The following is a 23,232-nucleotide window of genomic DNA, read 5'->3' on the forward strand; positions in this document are numbered from 1 at the left end:
AAAAGAAAAAGAAATCCTGCCGTAACTTCTCCTTCCGCTTTATAAAACACAAGAAATAAATAAATAATGAATAAAAGAATGGAAATAAATCTGAAATATCTACTGCAAATTCCCTATCTATTTTTATCTATCGTTTATTTCATATCTTCCTCTAACTCTCTCGTTCCTATTTTCGTCCTTTCCTTCTTCGCTCATTTTCCCTCTTTCTTCTCTTTTCTACTTTTCTTCCTCCCTTTTTCCTTTCATTTTCCCTTTCCTCCTTGCTACTATCTTTTACTTCTCTTTTTCTTTCATTTCTTATCTTTTCCCTTTCCTTCCTCCATTCTCCCTTTCGTCACATATTTTCATCTCCCTTTTTTGTTTCCTTCCTGCCTTCGTTCCACCCTCCCTTCCTTCCTTCCCTCCTTCCTATCTATCTCTCTATCTACCTTTCCTTTTTACTCTTTTTCATTTTCTTTCACGCCTCCTCTTTTCCCTTCCATTTTCTCTTTCCTCATCCCTCTATTTTCCTTTCTTCCTCTTATCTTCCTCCCAGCTACACACACACACACACACACACAGGTAACGAGGTGCACCTGGTCCCGTAAGGCAGGTAAGGAAGGAAAGAAAGCCACAAAAACGTTCGTCTCATTCCACGCAAACGTTCTTTCTCCCATCAAGAAACGTTCCCGAATGACACTTGAGGACAGGAGGAGGAGGAGGAGGAGGAGGAGGAGGAGGAGAAGGAAGGAATGTTTGAAATGAGGGTAAGAGGAGTGGTCGAAAGGGAGGAGGAAAAAATGAAAGGAGAAGGAAGAGGAGGAGGAGGAGGAGAGAAGAAGGAAGGGGCTGGCTTTTAGAGGGTAAGAAAGGAGGGAATAAAGAAATAAAGGGAAAAGGAATAAAGGGAAAAGGAAAAAAATAAATAATAAAGATAAGATGTATATATCACGGAGGAGGGGAAGGTTGGGGTAAAGGGACACATGAAGGGAGGAAAGAGATAAGTTATGTAAAGAAAAAAAGGGAAGATAGGAGGATATTGAAAAGGAAAGGGAGACCAAAGAGAAAAAGGAAGGAAGGAAAGGGATTGTAATGAGGGAGAAAAGAATTAAGAAAGGGAAGAGGAAGATAAAAACAAAGAGGGAGACGGAAGATGAAAAAGAAAGAGTAATGAAAAGGGAAGAGAAAGATAAAAACAAAAAGGGAGACGGAAGATAAAGAAGAAAGGAGAGGAAAAACGAAAAAATCAAGGAGGAAAAGTGTAATAGGAGAGAGAGAAAAGAAGGAAGGAAAAAAGGAAAGGTACAGTAGGGAGAGAAAAACCGAGGGAAGGGAAAAGAAAGACGAAGATGAGACCGAAAGAAAAGAATAAAGATGAGTAGAAAAGAAAAGATGGGAAAGAATAATAATTGAGGAAGAAGGGAAGAAGATTAGAGAGAAAGGGGAAAAGTATGGAAGAAAGGAAAAGGAAAATGAGGAAAATACAAAACGAGAAAAAGAATAAAGGAAAATACCTAAGAAGAAAAGGGGAGAATGGAGGAAAGAAGTGAATGAAAGATAAGGAATAAAAGAAAGATAAAGAAAATCGGAGAAAGCGGAGAAAAGAAGTGAACGGGAGATAAGGAAAAAAACAAAGAAAAAGAAAATAAAGAAAAATCAAAAAGGAAGAAGAGAAAGTAAGGAGGAAAGTGATAAAGTAAGGAGAGAGAGAGAGAGAGAGAGAGAGAGAGAGAGAGAGAGAGAGAGAGAGAGAGAGAGAGAGAGAGAGAGAGAGAGAGAGAGAGAGAGAGAGAGAGAGAGAGAGAGAGAGAGAGAGAGAGAGAGAGAGAGAGAGAGAGAGAGAGAGACAAAAAAATGAATAAACAGAAGAAAAGCAGAAGAAAAAGAAGATGAAGAAAAAGAGAATGTAAGAGAAGAAATAGGCACAAGAATCATGGAGAGAAGGCAGAAGAGACAGAGAAAGGATAATTAAGACGAGAGGAGGAAGAAGGAAAGAGTGAAGGAAAGAGAAGAGAGAGAGAGGAGAGACCACAGAGGTAACGCTAAAGTTCGGAAGGGCATACGCTATAGGTACGCGTGGCCTCGGTGCTCATTTCCGTCGCATTGACCCTTGACCCTGTGGTGGCTTGTTATTCTACTTGTGTGTTAAGGACTTGTAATATTCTTGGGCGTGTCTTCCCGCAAATAAAATGAAGAAAGAAATAGAAGAAAAAGAGATAAAAGAAAAAGAAAAAGAAGAAAAAGAAGAAGAAGAAGAAGAAGAAGGAGACGAGGAGGAAGAAGATACGAAGAAGAAGAAGAAGAAGAAAACGAAAGTTAGAAAGTTTCATTTAGTCGGCGCAACATCTGTGGTCATATGCCGGAGGACAGGAGGGGAAGGAATTATAGAAGGGAACAGATCCCAGGAGACGGGACACAACCCCCGATTAATACCTGGTACCCATTCACTGCTGGGTGGACAGGGGCGTAGGATATCGGAAAAGCCGCTCAGATTTTTCCACTCCGCCCGGGAATCGAACCCAGGCTCTCTTAGTTGTGAGCCGAGTGTGCTAACCACTGCACCACGAGGCCCCCAAGAGGAAATCGAAGACATAGAAAAAGAAAAAGAAAAAGAAGAATAAGAATAAGAAGAAAAAAAAGAAGAAGACGACGAAGAAGACAAAGAAGAAGAAGAAAATATAAGAGAGGAAATACGTAAAACAATACTGGAAAAGAGGGAGAAAAGACTAACAGAAAGAAGATAATAAAGACGAGAGCAAGAGGAAGGAAAGGGAAAGAAAATTTACATACAGGAAGATTACATGGTTCCTGCTATAACAACTTCATCCTTTTTTTGCTATAGTTACCCTTTGAGAGCTTGATATAATGGGTGAGTATCTGTCTTTCCGCAAAAAAATAACAAAAAGATATCAAAAATTATGTTAAGAGATCATTCAGGAATATTATACGAGTCTTGCCATAACACATTCACCGCCCTTTGCTGTCTTTTTTATTCTTTGAGAGCTAGAAGTAAGGAGTGTGTATGTCTCTTAAACTAAAAAAAATGTAATGAACGGCAAAAGAATGTGAAAATATGATGAAAAGAATAGCAAGGGAACATACAGGAAGATTACGTGGTTCCTGTTATAATACTTTAATCCTTTTTTTTCTTTTTATCGTTTTTTACTTTTGAGAGCTTGTAATAATGAGTGTGTCTGTCTCTTTCCGAACAAGACAAAGAAATATGAGGAAGAGTATATAAGAACACATGAACGTTATATGATTCTAGCTTTAACTTTCGTCTTTTTTGCCTATTTCCATTTTCAGAGTTTGTAAAAATATGAGATAAAGAAATGTATATAAGAACACAAGACAAAAAATTAGATATAAAGAATTGTATAAAAAAGAGAAGGGAAAAGGAAAAAGGGAGGAAAGAAGTGAACGGGAGATAAGGAAAAAAACAAAGAAAAAGAAAATAAAGAAAATAGAAAAGGAAGAAGAGAAGGGAAGGAGAGAGAGAGAGAGAGAGAGAGAGAGAGAGAGAGAGAGAGAGAGAGAGAGAGAGAGAGAGAGAGAGAGAGAGAGAGAGAGAGAGAGAGAGAGAGAGAGAGAGAGAGAGAGAGAGAGAGAGAGAGAGAGAGAGAGAGAGAGAGAGAGAGAGAGAGAGAGAATGAATGTTATATGATTCTAGCTCTAACTTTCGTCTTTTTTGCCAGCTCTCCTTTTCAGAGTTTGTAAGAATATGATATAAAGAAAAGTATATAAGAACACAACAAGACAAAAAATTAGGTATAAAGAAAAGAATATAAGAACACATGAACGTTATATGATATTAGCTTTAACTTTCGTCTTTTTTGCAAGCTCTCCTTTTCAGAGTTTGGAAGAATGATATTAATAAGTCCGTCTACCTCTTTTCACACACAAAAAAAAACGATAAAAAATAGAAAGGACCATCCAGGCAAATTATACGCTGGTCGCCGTAACGCATTTATTCCCTCCGCTATTTATACGCGTGCTTGCCGTCGCAGGAAGAAGGATCAGATTTCCCTCGACAATACTTAGTCTGGAAACGAGGCGAAGGAGGGAGCACTGAATTGTTGTCCCTCCCTGGGCGGCTGAATTGGCAGACGTAAATAAAGGAGGGACGGAGAGGGAGAGGGAGAGAAGGAAGGAAAGAGGAGGGAAAGAGAGAAAGAAGGGGAGAGGAGAGGGAGGAGGAGGGAGATGGAGGGAGAGAGGAGAGGAAGGATATGGAGAGGGAGGAGGAAGGAGGAGGGAAAGAGAGGAAGAAGGGGAGAAGTGAGGGAGGAAGAAGGGAGGAGGAGGGAGATGAAGAGAGAGGAGAGGTTGGAGATGGAGAGGGGAGAAAGAGGGAGAGGAAAGGAAGAAGGGGAGAGAGAAAGACAATGGGAGGGAGAGGGAGGATGGAGATAGGGAGGAAGAGGAAGGAGAGGAAAGAGAAGGAGAGGAAAAAGAGGGATATTGGGAGGGAGAGGGAGAAAAGAGGGGAAGGAGGAAGAGGGAGGGAGAGAGAGAAGGGAAGGACAGGGACAGAAGAGGGAGGGAAGGTGAGGAATATTAAGAGGGAAAAAGAGGAAGAGGAAGATAAAGGAGGAAAGAGAGAGGAAAAAGGAGGAATATTGGAGAGAAAAGGAATGGGAGAGGGAGGAAAGGGAGAGAGAGGAAGGAAGGACAGGGAGAGGCGATGCAGGAAGGAGATAAAAAGGAAGGAGAGGGGAAAGAGGAGGAAGAGGAGGGAAAAGGAGAGAGGAATGAGAGAGGAGAGAGAAGAGGAATGTAAGGAGAAAGAGGGAAATTGAGAGGAGAGAAAAAGAGAGATGAGAGGGAGAGAGAAAGGTAGGAGAGGAAAATTTGGAGGGAGGAAAGTGAGGGAAGAAAAAGGGGAGAAAGGAAATTGAGAGAAAGGAGAGGGAGAGAGAGATAAGAAGGTGAATTAGCAAGGAGAGAGAAGTAAAGAGGGAATGAGAGAGAGAGAGAGAGAGAGAGAGAGAGAGAGAGAGAGAGAGAGAGAGAGAGAGAGAGAGAGAGAGAGAGAGAGAGAGAGAGAGAGGACTGTTGGAGATAAAAAAGAGGAGAAGAGGAGAGAAAGAAGAGAATGAGAAGAGTAGGAATATAAAAATAGTTTGAAGACGAGAAAGAAGGAGCAAAGAGGAGGAGGAGGAAGGAAGTAAAAAAAGAGTAAGAGAAAGAAGAAAATGGAAAAAAAGTAGGAATATATAAAAAGAGTTTGAAGAGGTGAAGGAAGAAGGAAAAAGGAGGAGGAGGAGGAGGAAGAAAAGGAAGAAAAGAAATGGAGTAGGGAAAGAGTAAGGAAGATAATAAGGAAAGTAAAAAGTGCGAAAAGGGAAAAAAAAGAAAAAATGTGAAAATAGGAAGATGATGAAGAGGAGGAGGATTTTAAGAGGATGAGGAAGAAGAGGAGGAAGACGTGGAGGAGGAGTAGGAGTAGGAGGAGGAGGAGGAGGATAGAGGACATCAAACAACTGTGTAATTAGTGTGCCAGGAAGTGTGGATTTGCTAACTTGATTACCCCTCTCTCTCTCTCTATAATAGGAAGAGGGCGGCTTAATGGCGTGTAAGAATGCAGATTAGAGAGAGATTCGTGACTTTTTTATTTCATTCATCTTTATCTTACGTCTGCGCGTGTGTGTGTGTGTGTGTGTGTGTGTGTGTGTGTGTGTATAAGAGAGAAAGAGGTAGTAGTAGTAGTAGTAGTAGTAGTAGTAGTAGTAGTAGTGATAATGATAATAAAATAGTAATAATAATAATAATAATAATAATAATAATAATAATAATAATAATAATAATAATAATATTAATAATAAAAATAATAATACCAACGACATGAACCAAAAAAAGTGAGATAAGATAGATAGATAGATAGATAGATATAGAGAGAGGTATATAATCTTGTGTCTGGACAAAGTTTCTCTCTCTCTCTCTCTCTCTCTCTCAGTTTTCTTCGCAAGTGTCTAGATTTCCTCCAAAGTTTCGAAACCTATTCACTCCAGCATCCTTTTTCTCCTCCTCCTGCTCCTGCTCCTCCTCCTCCAGTGACTTGAAACAAACAAAACACTGCAAGTCCGCCTGTAAGAAAGCCAATACAATGCTTGGGTTCATATCGAGGAACTTCGAATACAAGACGCCGGGAGTTATGTTATCCTTGTATAATTCGCTGGTAAGGCCCCACCTGGAATACGCCGTGCAATTCTGGTCTCCTAATTACAGGAAAGACATTGAATTACTTGAGAGAGTACAGCGCCGCGCCACGAAGATGATACCATCACTGAGGACGAAACCCTATGAAGAACGACTCGAGCGACTCAACCTCTTCACGTTGGAAAAGAGACGACTGCGGGGAGACATGATACAAGTCTTTAAGTACCTGAACAAGCTCAGCAACGTTGATCACTCCAAACTCTTCACGCTACAAACTAACCTGAGAACAAGAAACAACGGAAAAACAATTCAAGCAAAGCGATGCAATACCGACATCGGCAGGAGTTATTTCTCGAATAGAGTTGTTCGCCACTGGAACAGCCTTCCTGCAGAAGTGGTTAGCGCAGAGACCATCAACTCCTTCAAGAAACGCATTGATCGCCACTTTGCTGCAACAGGAGTGAACTGAACGTTCCCAAGAGTAGGTACACAAGTGCTTTAATCCTTCCCTGCAAGCCACTCCTGTGGCAAACGGATTGATTAAATCACTGAACGCAGGCAGCCTAGTAATGAGCCAACAGGCTTTCTGCTGCCTGCTAGTCCATGTTTCCATGTTTCCATGTTTCCTCCTCCTCCTCCTCCTCCTCCTCCTCCACTTTATTTTCCTCCTCTCCACTTTTTTTCATATCCTCTTTTCCATCTTCCTCTTCCTTTTATCTCTTTCCTCTTACAGCAAAGCCCTCGTTCTTCTTTTCAACTGCTTTCATTCTCCTCCTCCTCCTCCTCCTCCTCCTCCTCCTCTTCTTCTTCCCTCTCTTCATTTCCCTCCTCTGCACCTCTCTATGTCCTTCCCTTTCTTCTTTCTATGTTTCCTCCTCTCCTCATTGCCATCTGCTTTCATCTCCTCCTCCTCCTCCTCCTCCTCCTTCACCACTTAGTTATAGCAGTGAAGTGAGCGAGCTTTTGCCTATGTTCAGAGTTCTCTTCAGCTTCTTCTGCGGGTCACTGAACGGCTGACGAGCGGGCCGAGGTTGGTATCCTCAAACGCTGCCGCCGCCCTCACCTCAACTCTTTACAAAGGCTTAAAAGGAGATCAGTCGGGCTCTCGTGAGTGTTTCTTTTAGGTTCGTGGTACAGAAGAAGGGTCAGACAACCACCAGGGTCATTGTGCTACTTCTGGAAATGCTCACAACTCCTACGAAGGGCTTGTGAAATATGTTAGTTCAATCTTTATTTTCTCTATCTTTCTTTCCTCTTCTTTCCTCTATCTTTACTCTGTCTCCCTTTCTTCTTCTTCTTGTTTTTCATGTTCTTGTTCTTTTTATTCTTTTTTTCTTTGTTTTCCTCCTCTTCCTCCTCCCACTGGTATCTTTTATTCTTTTCTACTTTCAATGTCCTTCCTATCTTCATTTCCTCGTCCTCAATCTGTTTTCTTCTCATTTATCTTCTTCTTCTTCTCCTTCTTCTCCTCCTCCTCCCACTATTTTCATTTTCCTTCTCTTTTCCGCCTTCCAATGTCCCTCCTATCTTCATTTCCTCCTCCTCCATCTCTCTTCTTCTCCTTCTCCTTCTTCTTTTTTCTTCTTCTTTTTCCTCTCCTCCACCTTCCAATTTCCTTCGTATCTTCATTTTTTCCTTCTCCTCCATCACGCTTTCTTCTTCTCCTCCTTCTCCTCCTCCTCCTCCTCCTCCTCTCTTCTTCTTTTCTTCTTCTTTTTCCTCTCCTCCACCTTCAAATTTCCTTCTTATTTTCATTTTTTCCTTCTCCTCCATCACGCTTTCTTCTCTACCTCTTCCTCCTCCACCTCCTCCTCCTCCTCCTCCTCCTCCTCCCTAGCTAATCACCGCAAGTTTTGTCTCCCCAACTTACGAAGGACCCCAGAGGATTAGCAAGTGCTGATTCGAAGGAGGAGGAGGAGGAGGAGGAGGAGGATGGTGCAGCTAATTGACTTTTTTCATTGTGTGTGTGTGTGTGTGTGTGTGTGTGTGTGTGTGTGTGTGTGTGTGTGTGTGTGTGTGTGTGTGTTTTCTTTTACCCAGACATTATAATTTTTCACTTTTTTGTCAGGTCTGTGTGCGGGCGTGTGTGTTTTTTTTTTTCTAATTTCTTTCTGGTTTAGTCAAGTTCGTCTATGTATAACGTTTGTGTGTGTGTTTGTGTCCGTATGTATGTATGTATGTATGTGTGTATGTATGAGGTGGAGGCAGATGGAGGGACGGAGGATACAGATGGTGCTGCATAGATCTCCTTCCAGTGATGTTATTATGGCCTGGGTGGAGGGGGCGGTGTAGGAGAGGGGGCTTGGAAGACACACCAACATTTTAAGGCTTTGATAGAGGTCGTGTTAGTGTCTCCATGGGTAGCTTTATGAGCCTAGTGATAGTTTGATGAGCCTTCTGCACCATGGACGAGAAAAAAGCACTCCTGAGAACCCGTAAAAGAGAGAGAGAGAGAGAGAGAGAGAGAGAGAGAGAGAGAGAGAGAGAGAGAGAGAGAGAGAGAGAGAGAGAGAGAGAGAGAGAGAGAGAGAGAGAGAGAGAGAGAGAGAGAGAGACAGAGAGAGAGAGAGAGAGAGAGAGAGAGAGACAGAGAGAGAGAGAGAGAGAGAGAGAGAGAGAGAGAGAGAGAGAGAGAGAGAGAGAGAGAGAGAGAGAGATTACAAAGGCCTTTACCCCCATTGGTCCTAACACGAAATTTACACACACGTCGGGGCTCACACTCCCACATTTTAAAGGCTTTGATAGAGGTCGTGTTAGTGTTTCCAAGTGTAGTTTTATGAGCCTAGTGATAGTCTGACGAGCCTTCTGCACCCGACCCGACGAATCTGTGTTGTAACCTTAAGAAATATTTGTCGTAAACACCCAAAGCGTTTGAGACTAAGGGCCAGGACACCAGCACATTTGATAAGGCTCACGTAGATGTTGTGTTAGTATTGAGGAGGGTATCAGGACACCTCTCCTCCCGAAATTGACCTATCTATCGGCCGCTCCTCTGGACTCTTTTGGGGAGCAGTGAGTAGCGGGCTTTTTTTTCACTATTGTTTCCTTTTTTTGTTCCCCTTGAACCGTCTCCTTTACTAAAAAAAAGTTACCTTGGGTAGTTTTATGAGCCAGTTGATAGTTTGACAAGCCTTCTGTACCATGGACGTGAAAAACTCGTAACAGCCCGACTTATCGCCTTTGGGGCCTTTGAAAATAGTTGTTGAGAGAGCCGAAAGCGTGTGAGAATTCGGGTTAATGCGTCGGTAGAGGTTGTGTAAATATATTCATGGGTAGTTTTATGAGCCCAATGATAGTGGGACAAACCTTCTGCACCATGGACCTGAAAAAACTCATAAGAACCCGACTAATCTCCTTTATGGCCCTTGGAAATAGTTATCGAGAGTCGAAAGCGAGTGAGAATATGAACCTAATATAGTAAATGCTATGATTCCTACTTTTCCCGTGTCCCAGAGAGTCCTCGGCTTGGGTTTAGCATTGGCAGGACGAACAACGCCAATCCTGTGTTTCCCAGTACAGACAAGGACGTATAAATGGGTTTGTGTGTGGCGGGGAGAGTGTTTATGTTACGGCGGTGAGGGGAGAAGGGAGGGAGGGAAGAGGAGGAGAGGAGAGAGGGAGGGGAGGGGTGGGGGAGGGAAAGGGGAATAGGGAGAGAGAGGAAGAGAGAAAGGAATGGGAAGGGAGAAAGAAGGAAAAGGGAAGAGAGGGGTTGGAGAGGAGAGAGGAAGGAGGGAAGGAAACAAAGGAAGGGAGGGAGGAAGGAGAAGGGGGAAGAAAGGGAGGAAGGGGGGAGGAGAAGGAGGAAGGGGGGGGTTAGGGGAGGGGGGTGGAAGGAAATTTATTGTTAGGTGAATGTATGTCCTTGTTTTGAGAGAGAGAGAGAGAGAGAGAGAGAGAGAGAGAGAGAGAGAGAGAGAGAGAGAGAGAGAGAGAGAGAGAGAGAGAGAGAGAGAGAGAGAGAGAGAGAGAGAGAGAGAGAGAGAAATACGTCAGTCTGGACAATGTTATGATAATGATGTGTGTATGTATGTCTGTTTGTCGGTGTGTGTGTGTGTGTGTGTGTGTGTGTCGGTGTCGGTGAAGGCAATTAGTAAGCGGTACCTCTAAGTGAAACAGACAAACAGAAACACACAAACACACTACGCCATCTGTGTGTGACGTTATCTTGCAAGAGAGAGAGAGAGAGAGAGAGAGAGAGAGAGAGAGAGAGAGAGAGAGAGAGAGAGAGAGAGAGAGAGAGAGAGATTACGAAGGCCTTTAAGGTACTACAACAATCCAATTCCCTTTGAGTGTGTGTGTGTGTGTGTGTGTGTGTGTGTGTGTGTTAAGCTCTGGAGCACTGGGGAGGATGCAGCACAAGTTCCCCAAGAAGCTTAATTACCCGCCGAGACGAGACACAGCTGCACTGTATTTAGCTTCTCGTTTTACCTTTAATTACTAATCTCCACATGAGCGGTATTTCGAGGACTTACGTTTCTATTATTCTGCGTTCTGAATGTGTTTTTTTCACCATGAAAAGTAACGAAAGACAAAATGAGGAAATCCTATCATGAACATTTGAAAGATATTTGTTTTAGGATATTTGCCTCTTTCATCGGTCCTTGGTCTGTTCCCTACACCGACACAAAAAAAATAAGAAAATTGAAAACATGATATCATGCGTTGATGCCAGAGGAAAGCTGTCATGTAATAAGGACCCGTCAACTCTATCAGGCGGAGACACGCCAGTCCTCGTCGACAGACGACTTAGTCGGCTAGATTTCGATCGCCGATAGAGTCGGTCTGCCTCAGGACCGTGCTGCCCTGTGCAGGGAGGGAGCAATCTTTTCCCTCATAACGGGCCGTCGTTGGACAAGGGTCCGTTCCCCTAGTGATGCTAGAAGTAAGTCTTTAACAACAACTATCAGACATTTTCTGGTGGGCTCTGCCATTCACCGGCACATTCCGCTGGCACACTTTTATGCTCGTCCACACGGAAGTGTCTGACACAGTCAAAATTTGAGATTCAATAAATAGGAAAAACTGTAGTGTCTCCAAGCGAGTTACTGAAATCTATGTCTTCACGTGTGCCCGCAACTGTGTAACATAGAAAAGGGACAGTGTAAAAAATATGTTTTCGAGTGTCTGGCAACGAAGTGCTACTGGGCAGTGCCTGTTGAGATCACTCAGCCGTCAACCACCAGCACGGGCATTTTCCACGATAGCCTTCGTACAAAAGCGGTGAGCCCGTCAACAGACAGCTTGATCGCTTTGTGGCCGCGGGCATTGTCCGATCGTGTGGACGGAGCATAGTATACATGGCAGCGATATAATTGAATGCCCTTGAGATAACCTAAGCTTAACCTACTCCTAACCAAACAACTAGTGAACGAGGACCATCGAAACGGTAATTATGTATATATGAGGCATGCTTAAATACAGCCCAATCTAGCCAAGCATTACCTACTGAAATGAATCAAGCTAAGCCAGATTAGCCTACACACAATTATATAAAACCTGACAACCTAAGCTACTAATATAAAACCTAACCTAACAACTGACTAACTTAGCCAAACAACTGTAACAGAGAATGACGGCCAACTACGAAACGGTAATTATGTACAAATAAAACTAGAGAACGATGACCAGCAACGAAACGGGAACCACGTACAGATGAAACACAATAAAATGAAACGTGCGTAATTGAATCATGACGAAAGCAATGAAACAAGAGCAATCAGTGACGTAACGGGTCGCTTATGAGGAACAACAACAATAAGAACAACAATAAGCAGAACAAGAGGCATAATCTCTCTTCTTTATCTCCTATTACAAGTTCGGCTTCATGAAACGACCGAACGACTGCTTCACGGCTTCGAACACCTCCCGAACGAACACGAGCAACACACACACGTATGCACACACACTTTCGTACGTACCTTACAAGACCGAACATTACATACTCTTTTCCTTCCTTTCCCTTACTGTCCGTCCTTATTTCTCCTATGTTAACTTCCGTGCTATATACCGACCCTACCCCCTCCCTACCACCCCGCCACAACCAAGCAGCCAAAATTATCACAACCGCTGTAAACTCAAAATCCTAATACTTTTCTTCCTTTTACTTCCTTCTTTCTCCTTAATTTTCTTTAAGTTCCGTGCTATATAGACCCTCCTATACCCCTCTCCCACCCACCCCACCACCACCCATCCCCAAATTATCACAACCGCACTTTCTGTAAACTCGAAATACTAATACTAATAATTTTCTTTCTTTTCCTTCCTTCCTTTTTCCTTAATTCTCTTTAACTTCCGTGTTATATAGACCCTCCTCCCCCCTCCCCTCCCCTCTCCCCCCCACCAGGCAACCCTAGATTATCACAACCGCACATTCCCCTAAGCCAAAAAGAACAAGTTATAATATTCTTCCTCTCCTTACTTTTAATCTACACTCCCATGTGCAGTAAGCCAAGGCCCTCCTCCCATCACCCTCACCATCATCACCTCCCCTTCCCTTCCCTCGTGTCCCGTCCACCCCCATCACCGGCCTCACACACACTCAGCTTCACACAATTACTAACGTTTTCTGCTCCTTACCTCTCTCCCTGATGGTTCCTCGAGGTCGTAACTCAAGCTCTAATGTCTGCTGGAGGTCCGCGGCTTCTCCCAGCACCCGCCGTGGCTTCAGTCCGCGGTAAATCACGAAATAATAACAACTTGTCTCAGCCTGAACTCGCGCCGGCCCGTCCGTCACTCCGCCTCTCTCTCCCTCTCGCTCTCTCTTCTCCGGGCACGTGTGAGTGGTCAACCTGCCCCCCAACGTTACCAGATTGTCGTACTCAGCCTCTTATATTAGCTGATTTCCAACCAAAAACTGTTATCCCCACTCCGATAACAAGAATTATTTATATTTATCGTTAAAATCGGTAATTGTTGATGTTTGTTTGCAATAGTCACGAGTCAGAAGCCAGAAATACGATGCTCTGGGTACGATAATCAGGCATCGCTGCTGCCCCCTCCCTTTCCTCCGCTGCTTCTTCGTCCTCCTCTTGCCCCATTTCCTCCGCCACGCTAATTAGTTCCATTTTTGTACCTCATTATCATTGAACACTATATATTTTCGCCATTTTCTTTACATTTTTCTTTATCGGTTAGTCTGTCAAACTCTGCCTCCGCCTCCTCCTCTTGCCCTGTTTCCTTCGACACGCTAACTAGTTCCATTTTCTTATACTTTATTATCATTGAATTTTAAATGTTTTCACCATTTTTTCACTTTTTTATCGGTTATTCTATTTGTTGGTATATTTTCAGAAGTACGCCCACCACGTCGCCGCCCGCCAGTAACAACAACCATCGGCGCAGCGCGAAGCGTGTCACATATTTATCATAAACAATAAATTAGCTAAACTAAATCTAAGCAAATCCAACCTAACCTGACCATATCAAACCTAACCTTACCTTACTGTGACCTGTGTTTTGGTGGTAAGAGAGCCAGGTAAGACACGTAGCAATGGTTTTAAGTCGGATAGATTACGATTCAACAAAGATATAGGCAAGAACTGGTGTATTAGCAGGGTGGTGGATGAGTGGAACAAGCTTGGCAGTCATAATGTGAGAGCCAATACAATAGATACATTCAAGAAGAGGTTAGATTAGTTCCTGACCATATCAAACCTAGCCTTACCTTACTGTGACCTGTGTTTTGGTGGTAAGAGAGCCAGGTAGGACACGTAGCAATGGTTTTAAGTCGGATAGATTACGATTCAACAAAGATATAGGCAAGAATTGGTGTATTAGCAGGGTGGTGGATGAGTGGAACAAGCTTGGCAGTCATAATGTGAGTGCCAATACGACAGATACATTCAAGAAGAGGTCAGATTAGTTCATTTATGGTGAGGTTAGGTGGGGTTAGGTTTACAGGAGCTGCCTTGTATAGGTCTACTGGCCTCTTGCAGACTTCTATGTTATTTTATGTTATGCTTATGTTTATTTATATTTTGTGTTTATGTTATATTATGTTATTTTTATGTTATGGTCTTATGTTATTTTCTGTTATTCATATTATTTTTATTTTGCATTTAGTATAAAAATAGACGATATACATTTTACATGCGCCTTTTTTTCCTTTTTTATAAGCTTATCATCCACTATTAAATTTGTTCTTTATGTATTTATTTACGCTTTTTTTTCTTTTTTTCTTTCTATCTTGTTTGGGATTGAAAGTAAACTTGCAATATCTTCCATACGTCGTTTTTTTACCTCTCATTATATTATCATCATTCACTATCTTGCTATCTCCGTTTTTTACTTAATTTTCCTTTCTGTTTTCTCGGTCATCAATAAACTTAGAATATCTCCCTAACGCCTTTATTTCCTGTTATTTTCTCATTATTTATTTATGTAGCCTATGTTTTTCTTGCTTGCTATTTCAACTTTTCGCTTTTTTATTCCTTTCTGTCTTGTTGTTGGTCATAGATAAACTTAATGTATCTTTCAAACGTCTTTTCTCTTCTGCTATTTTGTGATTTTTCATTCATATATTTATTTCTGTGTTGCTATTTCAGTTTTTCACAAAATTTTCCTTATATCTTGTTTTGAATTAGAAATAAGACTATAATTTCCTTACGTCGTTCTCACTCTTTTTTTATATATTATTCTTCAATGGTAAACTGTTCTATGCTAGTATTCGTTTTTTTTAAGCATATTTTTATTTTCCATTTTGCGTTCGAGTCTCCAATAAACACGCAGTTCGCCTCTGGGCCTGAAACACTACGGCATTCTGTATTCCTAATTGTCTTGACCTCGTTCTGGCTAACAGGCTGCATTCATTGTCGACTTTTTCTTCTTCTATTTATTGTTTAATTCTCTGTATTGTGTTTCCATTTATTGTTTTCTTCCCTGTTTTCTGTTTTCCTTTCTTTAGTTTCCCATTTATTTCACTCATTTATTATTTACTATTTCTTCCAATCTTGATATACATTCTTTCTTTTCTCATTCCCTATTTCCCTTGTTTTGTTTGTTGACTTTTTCTTCTTTTACTTATTGTTTTCTTCTCTGTTTTCTGTTTTCCTTTTTTTGGTTTCCCATTTATTTCACGCATTTACTATTTACTACTTCTTCCAATTTTGATTTACATTCTTTTTTTTCTCATTCCCTATTTCCCTTGTTTTGTTTGTCGGCTTTTTTTCTTCTTCTGTTTATTGTTTTCTTCTCTGTTTTCTGTTTTCCTTTCTTTGGTTTCCCATTTCTAACACATATTTACTTTTTACTATTTCTTCCCATTTTGATATACATTCTTTCTTTTCTCATTCCCTATTTCCCTTGTTTTGTTTGTTTTTTCATGTTTTTTTTATCATTTGCTTATACATGTTTTCTTGAAGTGTTTTTGTCCTTTTCGTTTCCTCTTTTTTCCTATTTTTATTCTTTTCTCGCTTTCCTCATTCTCTATTTACTAATTTTACGGGTTTTTTTTATCTACTTTATATACTCTATCTAGTTCTTAAAAGTTGATTCATATAAGTATTTTCTCCTTTTCGTTTAATACTTTGTCTGTAATTACTTTCCTGTATAATAAGCTAGAGTTGTTTTCTCTCTTCTTTTTGTCATTTTTCTCTGTTTTTTTTTCCAATGGGTGTAAGACGTTGTTCTTTAACGTTGCATTGGGCTATTACCATTACCTCACATCTCTATTTCTGCGCTCAATTTTAAGTAGTTTTATCCTTTTCGTTTCCTTTTTCTTCCTATTGTTATTCTTTTCTCGCTTTCCTTATTGTCTATTTGCCATTTATACTTTTTTTGTTTATCTCCCTTACTCTATCTAGTTCTTAAAAGGTGTTTCACATAGGTATTTTCTCCTTTTCGTTTAATACTTTGTCTATAATTAATTTCCTGCATAATAAGCTACGGTTGTTTTATCTCTTTTTTTTCCCTGTTTCTTCCAATGGGTGTAATATTTTGCTGTTCAACCCGGCAGCTGCAGGGATCATGTATCTTAAAGGCCCCTCTAAGCGAATTATTGAGAAAAAAAATCATCACTCACGCAAACCATTTCATAATATCGTCACTTTCATAAACAAACCGCCTAAGTCATTATTTTCTACTGTACAGGAAATCAGAAAAAGCTGTCATTATCTCATTTTGCTTAAGATTTAGGCAGAAAGGAAAAGGCCAATTCTAGAACACTCAAACCCTGAATGACGAAGGCAACTATACAAAAATGGGCGTCACATGTTGAAAAATTGATGTAAACAAAAACCTGGAAATCGCTGAAAAATGATTTAGGCGATTATTTTATAAGGGTGACGATATGTACCAACGCATTCGTGATCAGTTTATTCATCATCTTTTTGGGAGGTTTATATCATGGGAAAAATTTGGCCCATCGCTGGTATACGGTAAAGCCACAAATTTGGCCCATCGCTGGTATACGGTAAAGCCACAAATTTGGCCCATCGCTGGTATACGGTAAAGCCACAAATTTGGCCCATCGCTGGTATACGGTAAAGCCACAAATTTGGCCCATCGCTGGTATACGGTAAAGCCACAAATTTGGCCCATCGCTGGTATACGGTAAAGCCACAAATTTGGCCCATCGCTGGTGTACGGTAAAGCCACAAATTTGGCCCATCGCTGGTGTACGGTAAAGCCACAAATTTGGCCCATCGCTGGTATACGGTAAAGCCACAAATTTGGCCCATCGCTGGTATACGGTAAAGCCACAAATTTGGCCCATCGCTGGTATACGGTAAAGCCACAAATTTGGCCCATCGCTGGTATACGATAAAGCCACAAATTTGGCCCATCGCTGGTATACGGTAAAGCCACAAATTTGGCCCATCGCTGGTTTACGGTAAAGCCACAAATTTGGCCCATCGCTGGTATACGATAAAGCCACAAATTTGGCCCATCGCTGGTATGCGGTAAAGCCACAAATTTGGCCCATCGCTGGTATGCGGTAAAGCCACAAATTTGGCCCATCGCTGGTATGCGGTAAAGCCACAAATTTGGCCCATCGCTGGTATACGGTAAAGCCACAAATTTGGCCCATCGCTGGTATGCGGTAAAGCCACAAATTTGGCCCATCGCTGGTATACGGTAAAGCCACAAATTTGGCCCATCGCTGGTATGCGGTAAAGCCACAAATTTGGCCCATCGCTGGTATGCGGTAAAGCCACAAATTTGGCCCATCGCTGGTATACGGTAAAGCCACAAATTTGGCCCATCGCTGGTATGCGGTAAAGCCACAAATTTGGCCCATCGCTGGTATGCGGTAAAGCCACAAATTTGGCCCATCGCTGGTTTACGGTAAAGCCACAAATTTGGCCCATCGCTGGTTTACGGTAAAGCCACAAATTTGGCCCATCGCTGGTTTACGGTAAAGCCACAAATTTGGCCCATCGCTGGTATACGGTAAAGCCACAAATTTGGCCCATCGCTGGTAAACGGTAAAGCCACAAATTTGGCCCATCGCTGGTGTACGGTAAAGCCACAAATTTGGCCCATCGCTGGTATACGGTAAAGCCACAAATTTGGCCCATCGCTGGTATGCGGTAAAGCCACAAATTTGGCCCATCGCTGGTATACGGTAAAGCCACAAATTTGGCCCATCGCTGGTATACGGTAAAGCCACAAATTTGGCCCATCGCTGGTATACGGTAAAGCCACAAATTTGGCCCATCGCTGGTATACGGTAAAGCCACAAATTTGGCCCATCACTGCTACCGGGTTTAACGTTGCACTGGCCTATTACTTTTACCTCACATTTCTATTCCTGCGCTCAATTGGTTCCGTTTATTTCCTTTCATTAATACCCGTACCTCTCTTTATCTCCATTGTATTTTGCTGTATTTTATTCTCTAACCACTTAATCGTTTTGTGGAGCTTTATCTCCTTTTTGTTTCCTGCGTTTAATTGGTCCCATCTATTCCTTTGTTTAATATCTGTTCCTCTATTTACATTTCATTTTGTTGTATTTTATTCACCAACCTTTCTTTTGTGTAGCTCTATTTCTCTTATCTTATCGTCCTCTGCGTTTAATTTCTCCCATTTATTTCTCTTTTTTTAATATCCCTGTTCCTCTATTTATTTCCATTTCATTTCGCTTTATTTCATTATCTACATTTTATTTGTTTCGTGTATCTCTATTTTTCTTATCTTATAGTCTTCTGCGTTTGATTTCTCCCATTTATTTTCCTTCTTTAATATCCCTGTTCCTCTATTTATTTCCATCTCATTTCGTTCTATTTCATTTTCTACCATTTTATTTGTTTCGTGTATCTCTCTCTCTCTCTCTCTCTCTCTCTCTCTCTCTCTCTTAGCTTATCGTCTTCTGCGTTTAATTTCCCCCACTTATTTCCTTTCTTTAATATCTGTTCCTCTCTTTATTTCCATTTCATTTCGCTCTTTTTCATTCTCAACCACTTTATTTGTTTTATGTAGATGTGTCTCTCTTATCGTCTTCTGTGTTAAATTCCTCCCATCTATTTCTTTCCCTTAATATCTCTGTTTTCTCTTTATTCCTATTTCATTTCGTTATCGTTCAGTCTCTAACCTATTATTTACTTCTATGTCATTTCGCTCTATTGCATTCTCTACCCATTTATTTGTTTTATGTAGCTTTGCGTTTAATTGGTCTCATCTATTTCTTTCTTTAATATATATCTCCGTTCCTCTCTTCATTTCCAGGCTGCTAAATATTGTATTTCATTAACTAAACATTTTATTCGCGTTCTGTAGCTGTGTCTCTTCGCGTTATGGTCATGTTTGTGTTCTCTCTCTCTCTCTCTCTCTCTCTCTCTCTCTCTCTCTCTCTCTCTCTCTCTCTCTCTCTCTCTCTCTCTCTCTCTCTCTCTCTCACTCTCTTATTTCCTGCTAGATATTGTGTTTTTCTTTTCTTTTCTTTTTTTCTTCTTTTTTTTTTTGTCTGTGTTCACGTTCCGGCGTCAGTAACGAAATAACGAAACAATACCAAGTCACCTTTATCGTTTTCCTTTTATCGTATTCGTATTTTGTGTTTCGTATTTTCGTATCTCGGTAGTGGTTGTAAGGCGGAGGGGTTCCTTCTGATTCTTAGGAGAGTAATTAATATACTAGCGAAGACTTTACTAAGAGCTTCCTCCTCTTACACCACCACTGCAGGTATTATTTACAAAAGTGTTTATTGTTCAGTTTTCTTCAGCTTTACTCTCGCTAACAGCCTTCAGCATTACCACCACTAACATAAACCGTAACTGCCTCTCCATCTGATTTTCCATTTATAATCAACTGAACTCCATTATTTACTTACTCTCTGAACTTTTTCTTCAATTCAGTTTACACTCAGCATTCAGCATTGTCCTTTATAGTAATTAATATAAGCAGTAGTCACAACTCCAACTGATTTTTCTATTAATCCAACAAAACTCCATCATTCACTTCCTCTAAACCAATAGGGAATAAAATAAGTGAATATAAACAACTTCGGGAACCGGTGAAGCTCCGGCGAACAACAAGAGCCAAGAAAGATGGTAAGGTAAAGTTGGGTCCATACGCTTTAGATGGGCGTGGCCATGGTGCTCATCTCCGTCGCACTGGCCCTTGAGCCTGTGGTGGGTATGAACCCATCACCCCAGGGCCAGTGTGACATCCGGGTTATCACCGTTTACTTTCCCCAGGTTTCCCCAGGTACTCATTTATCGACCAGCTCCGAAGGGCTGATGGAAAGTTAGGTGAGTTGCACGCTTGCTGCCCGAGTCGGGTATCGAACACGGGCACGCGAATTCTTAGCTAGGCACGCCAACCACTGCACCATGGCACAGAACAACTATAAAACACTTGCCTGCGTCACTAACGGCCCAGAGACATGCCAGTCCTCGTCGAGAGACCGACTTTGTCAGCTCGGCTGGCGCAAGCCGATAGAGTTGGTCTGTCGGTACCCTGTTACGGGCCGCCATTGGCAAAGGCCCGTGCTCCCCTCCCCCCTATTAGGAGGGAGTAAAACTTTAACAACAGCAACAATACTAACGGTCTGGGGCAGAACACCATGGCCCATCATGGAAGTCTACCGGCGCTATAAGCCAAAGTAAAAATATAATAATAATCAAATAAATAAATAAAATCAGCTGATTTGTCTAAGTCACTGAGCCTTTCTTCACTTTTACTTCCACTCACAGCATAAACACAAGCACAAGCATGAAAAAAAGACCAGTTCATCGGACATCTCCCCCTAAACCACAAAGATCCGTTACCTCTGATCGCACTGTTCATATAAAAAAAAGACATACAGTATCTTCTTTGAATCACAAAACTCCATTATTTACGATTTTACAATCAATAAGAAAGAAAAACATAAATACATCGATAGCTCAGACTTTTTATTGTTTTCGTGCTGCAAAACATCAAAAACAACAAAAACTTCTTATCTGGACGCAGAGAAACGAACACGCCCTTATTCGAATGCCTGCCCTCTCCCACTGGCCTAGGCTTCGGCGCCGCTACCAACACCTCAGCCCCGCCCAGGCCAGCAGCGTTCCCGTGTGTCAAGCAGCTGGGTCAGGGCGTCAAGGTGGCCTCTCTGTTCGACACGGAGAAGACGCAAGACTCATCGTAGTCCAAATTCGCCGTGTCGCCGGATTTGATCTCGAGGTAGTCGCTGTTCACCTTACACAGGACGCGGCTGTGGTCCAGGAAGGCACTGCGGGTTAATAGGAAGGGGAGGGTTAGTACGAAGGGGAGGGTTAGTACGAAGGGGAGGGTTAGTAGGAAGGGGAGGGTTAGTACGAAGGGGAGGGTTAGTACGAAGGGGAGGGTTAGTAGGAAGGGGAGGGTTAGTAGGAAGGGGAGGGTTAGTACGAAGGGGAGGGTTAGTAGGAAGGGGAGGGTTAGTACAAAGGGGAGGGTTAGTAGGAAGGGGAGGGTTAGTACGAAGGGGAGGGTTAGTAGGAAGGGGAGGGTTAGTAGGAAGGGGAGGGTTAGTAGGAAGTGGAGGGTTAGTAGAAAGGGAAGGTTAGTAAGAAGGGTAGAGGGTAGGGAAGGGGTTCGTGGATGGGAGGTTAGGTAGGTAGGTAGGTAGGTAAGTAGGTATGTAAGTAGATAGGTTAGTAGATAAGTAGATAGGCAGGTAAGTGGGTAGGTAGTTAGAGATATACTACTACTACTACTACTACTACTACTACTACTACTACTACTACTATTACTATGACTACTGCTACTACTACTACTACTATTACTATGACTACTACTACTACTACTACTACCACCATCACCACCACCACCACTACTACTGCGACTAATAAAAACAAAAATAATAAAAGTAATACCAACTTCGCAAAATTAACCCTTCTCTTTCTCTCAAATGACCTTACCTTTTCCCGTACAAAAAAAGTAATACCCAAAAATAACATTAGTATTAGTAGCAACAGCAGTAGTAGTAGTAGTGGTAGTAGTAGTAGCAGCAGTAATAGCAAGAAGAGTTGAAGGAGGAGGAGACGGAGAAGGAACAACACCAACTCTATTAGCACCAATAACAACAGTCTCAATTAACACTTACGTCTGCGGGTAGTAGTCCATGGGCGCGATCTGGATGGAGCGGACGTAGAGGGCGCGGTTACAGAGCAGCATCCAGCAGTAGGACCCGATGTTGGTCAGGGTGTCGTCATAGTGCCACTCAGCCACCACACGGATCACGCGGGACAGGTCGGTGGTGCTCTTGAACATGAAGTACTTGGGCTGGCCGTGCTCGAACCGCTCATGCTCGCTGCAGGGGGGAGGGGAAGGGTCAGGGGGGGGTCAGGGGGTCATGCCAGGGATTCAGGATCGGGGGGGAAAGAGGGAGAAAGAGAGTGGATGGGGTTATGTTTGCTTTGGACTGGTTTGTTTTGGTTTGGTATCCTCAAGAACTGCAAACTTTACCTAGAGGTCTTTTTTCTACAGTAAAGGGAGAGAGGGAGAGAAGATGGAGTGGCTGGGAAATTTTGGAGTCACGTGGATGGGGTTATGTTTCTTTTGGACTGGTTTGTTTGGGTTTGGTCTCCTCAAGAACTGCAAACTTTACCTAGATGTCTTTTTTTCTACAGTAAAGGAGGCAGCTCAAGGGCTAAATGGCTCAAAGGACAGTAGGAATAGCCGAAAAGAGTCTTTGATTCGGTTAACACGCGGCCCAGAGCCCATGAACCCTCCCTGACACCCAGCCTTGATAAAACGAGGAGAGGAAGAAAGATAAAAGGAAAGGGATAAAAGGAAAGAAGAGAGAGAGAGAGAGAGAGAGAGAGAGAGATTTATGCACACGAATGAATTTAGGTATGAAGCTGTTTATTATATTCATAATAAATATAATTTCAGGAGTTCAATTTCGCGTTCACGAGAGCTGAGGAAAGCAATTGCGATGTCAAACTCACGAATGATCAAAACACCTGAACGGGCGTTTATACACCCTTCCAACTGAGTGTGGCAACGAAAGTGTTTGCTCGTCGATGTGCCGCAGGTCTGCCGCCGGTAGGCCGGCGGTCGACCGCCGACTGACCTGCTGCAGTCGCCGGTCGGAGAAATCGAAAATCGTATATGGTCGCCGGTCAACCGCCGGTAAACCGCCGGCTTACCGGCGGTAAGCCGCCGGTCTATTGCAGGCAGACCGGCGGTAAGCCGCCGGTCCGGGGATTATTGCCTATTTTGTCGGCGGTCCGGCCCCGATCGGCTTATCGGGAGTCATCGGGGACGGTCGCGGCCGGGACCAGGAATGTGTGAGAGCCCCTTAAATTTTTCAAAGATATCGGGGATGCGCCCGGTAGACCGGCGGTGTCGAAAAATGTCGCCGGTCGACCGGCGGTCAACCGCCGACACCCACGGCAGACCGGCGGCAGACCGGCGGTAGACCGATGGTAGACCGCGAGTGAACACCTGTGTCTGACTTGGGGATTAGCAAGGGAGGAAGGAGGAAAACGAGGAGGAACAGGTAGGAGCGAGGGATGAAGAGAGAGAGGGAGATGAGATAAAGAAGGAAGAGGAATAGGTGAAAGAGAGAAAAAAGAGAGAGAGAGAGAGAGAGAGAGAGAGAGAGAGAGAGAGAGAGAGAGAGAGAGAGAGAGAGAGAGAGAGAGAGAGAGAGAGAGAGAGAGAGAGAGAGAGAGAGAGAGAGAG

The 23,232-nt window shown here is 42.5% G+C and overlaps 1 protein-coding gene across 1 annotated transcript in view; it reads right to left on the bottom strand.

The window, feature by feature from the left end:
- Nucleotides 1-20,457: 20,457 nt before the first annotated feature.
- Nucleotides 20,458-23,232, bottom strand: part of LOC127000750 (pancreatic triacylglycerol lipase-like) — a 35,609-nt gene continuing 32,834 nt past the window's right edge. Inside the window, exons 7-8 of the mRNA XM_050864779.1 lie at nt 21,647-21,853; nt 20,458-20,791 (exon numbers count right to left, since the gene is read on the bottom strand). Coding sequence (XP_050720736.1) covers nt 20,650-20,791; nt 21,647-21,853 — 349 coding nt within the window. The 3' untranslated portion in view covers nt 20,458-20,649. The remainder of the gene's footprint in view (nt 20,792-21,646; nt 21,854-23,232) is intronic.

This window comes from Eriocheir sinensis, chromosome 19, assembly GCF_024679095.1.
Source record: "Eriocheir sinensis breed Jianghai 21 chromosome 19, ASM2467909v1, whole genome shotgun sequence".
NCBI lineage: Eukaryota > Metazoa > Arthropoda > Malacostraca > Decapoda > Varunidae > Eriocheir > Eriocheir sinensis.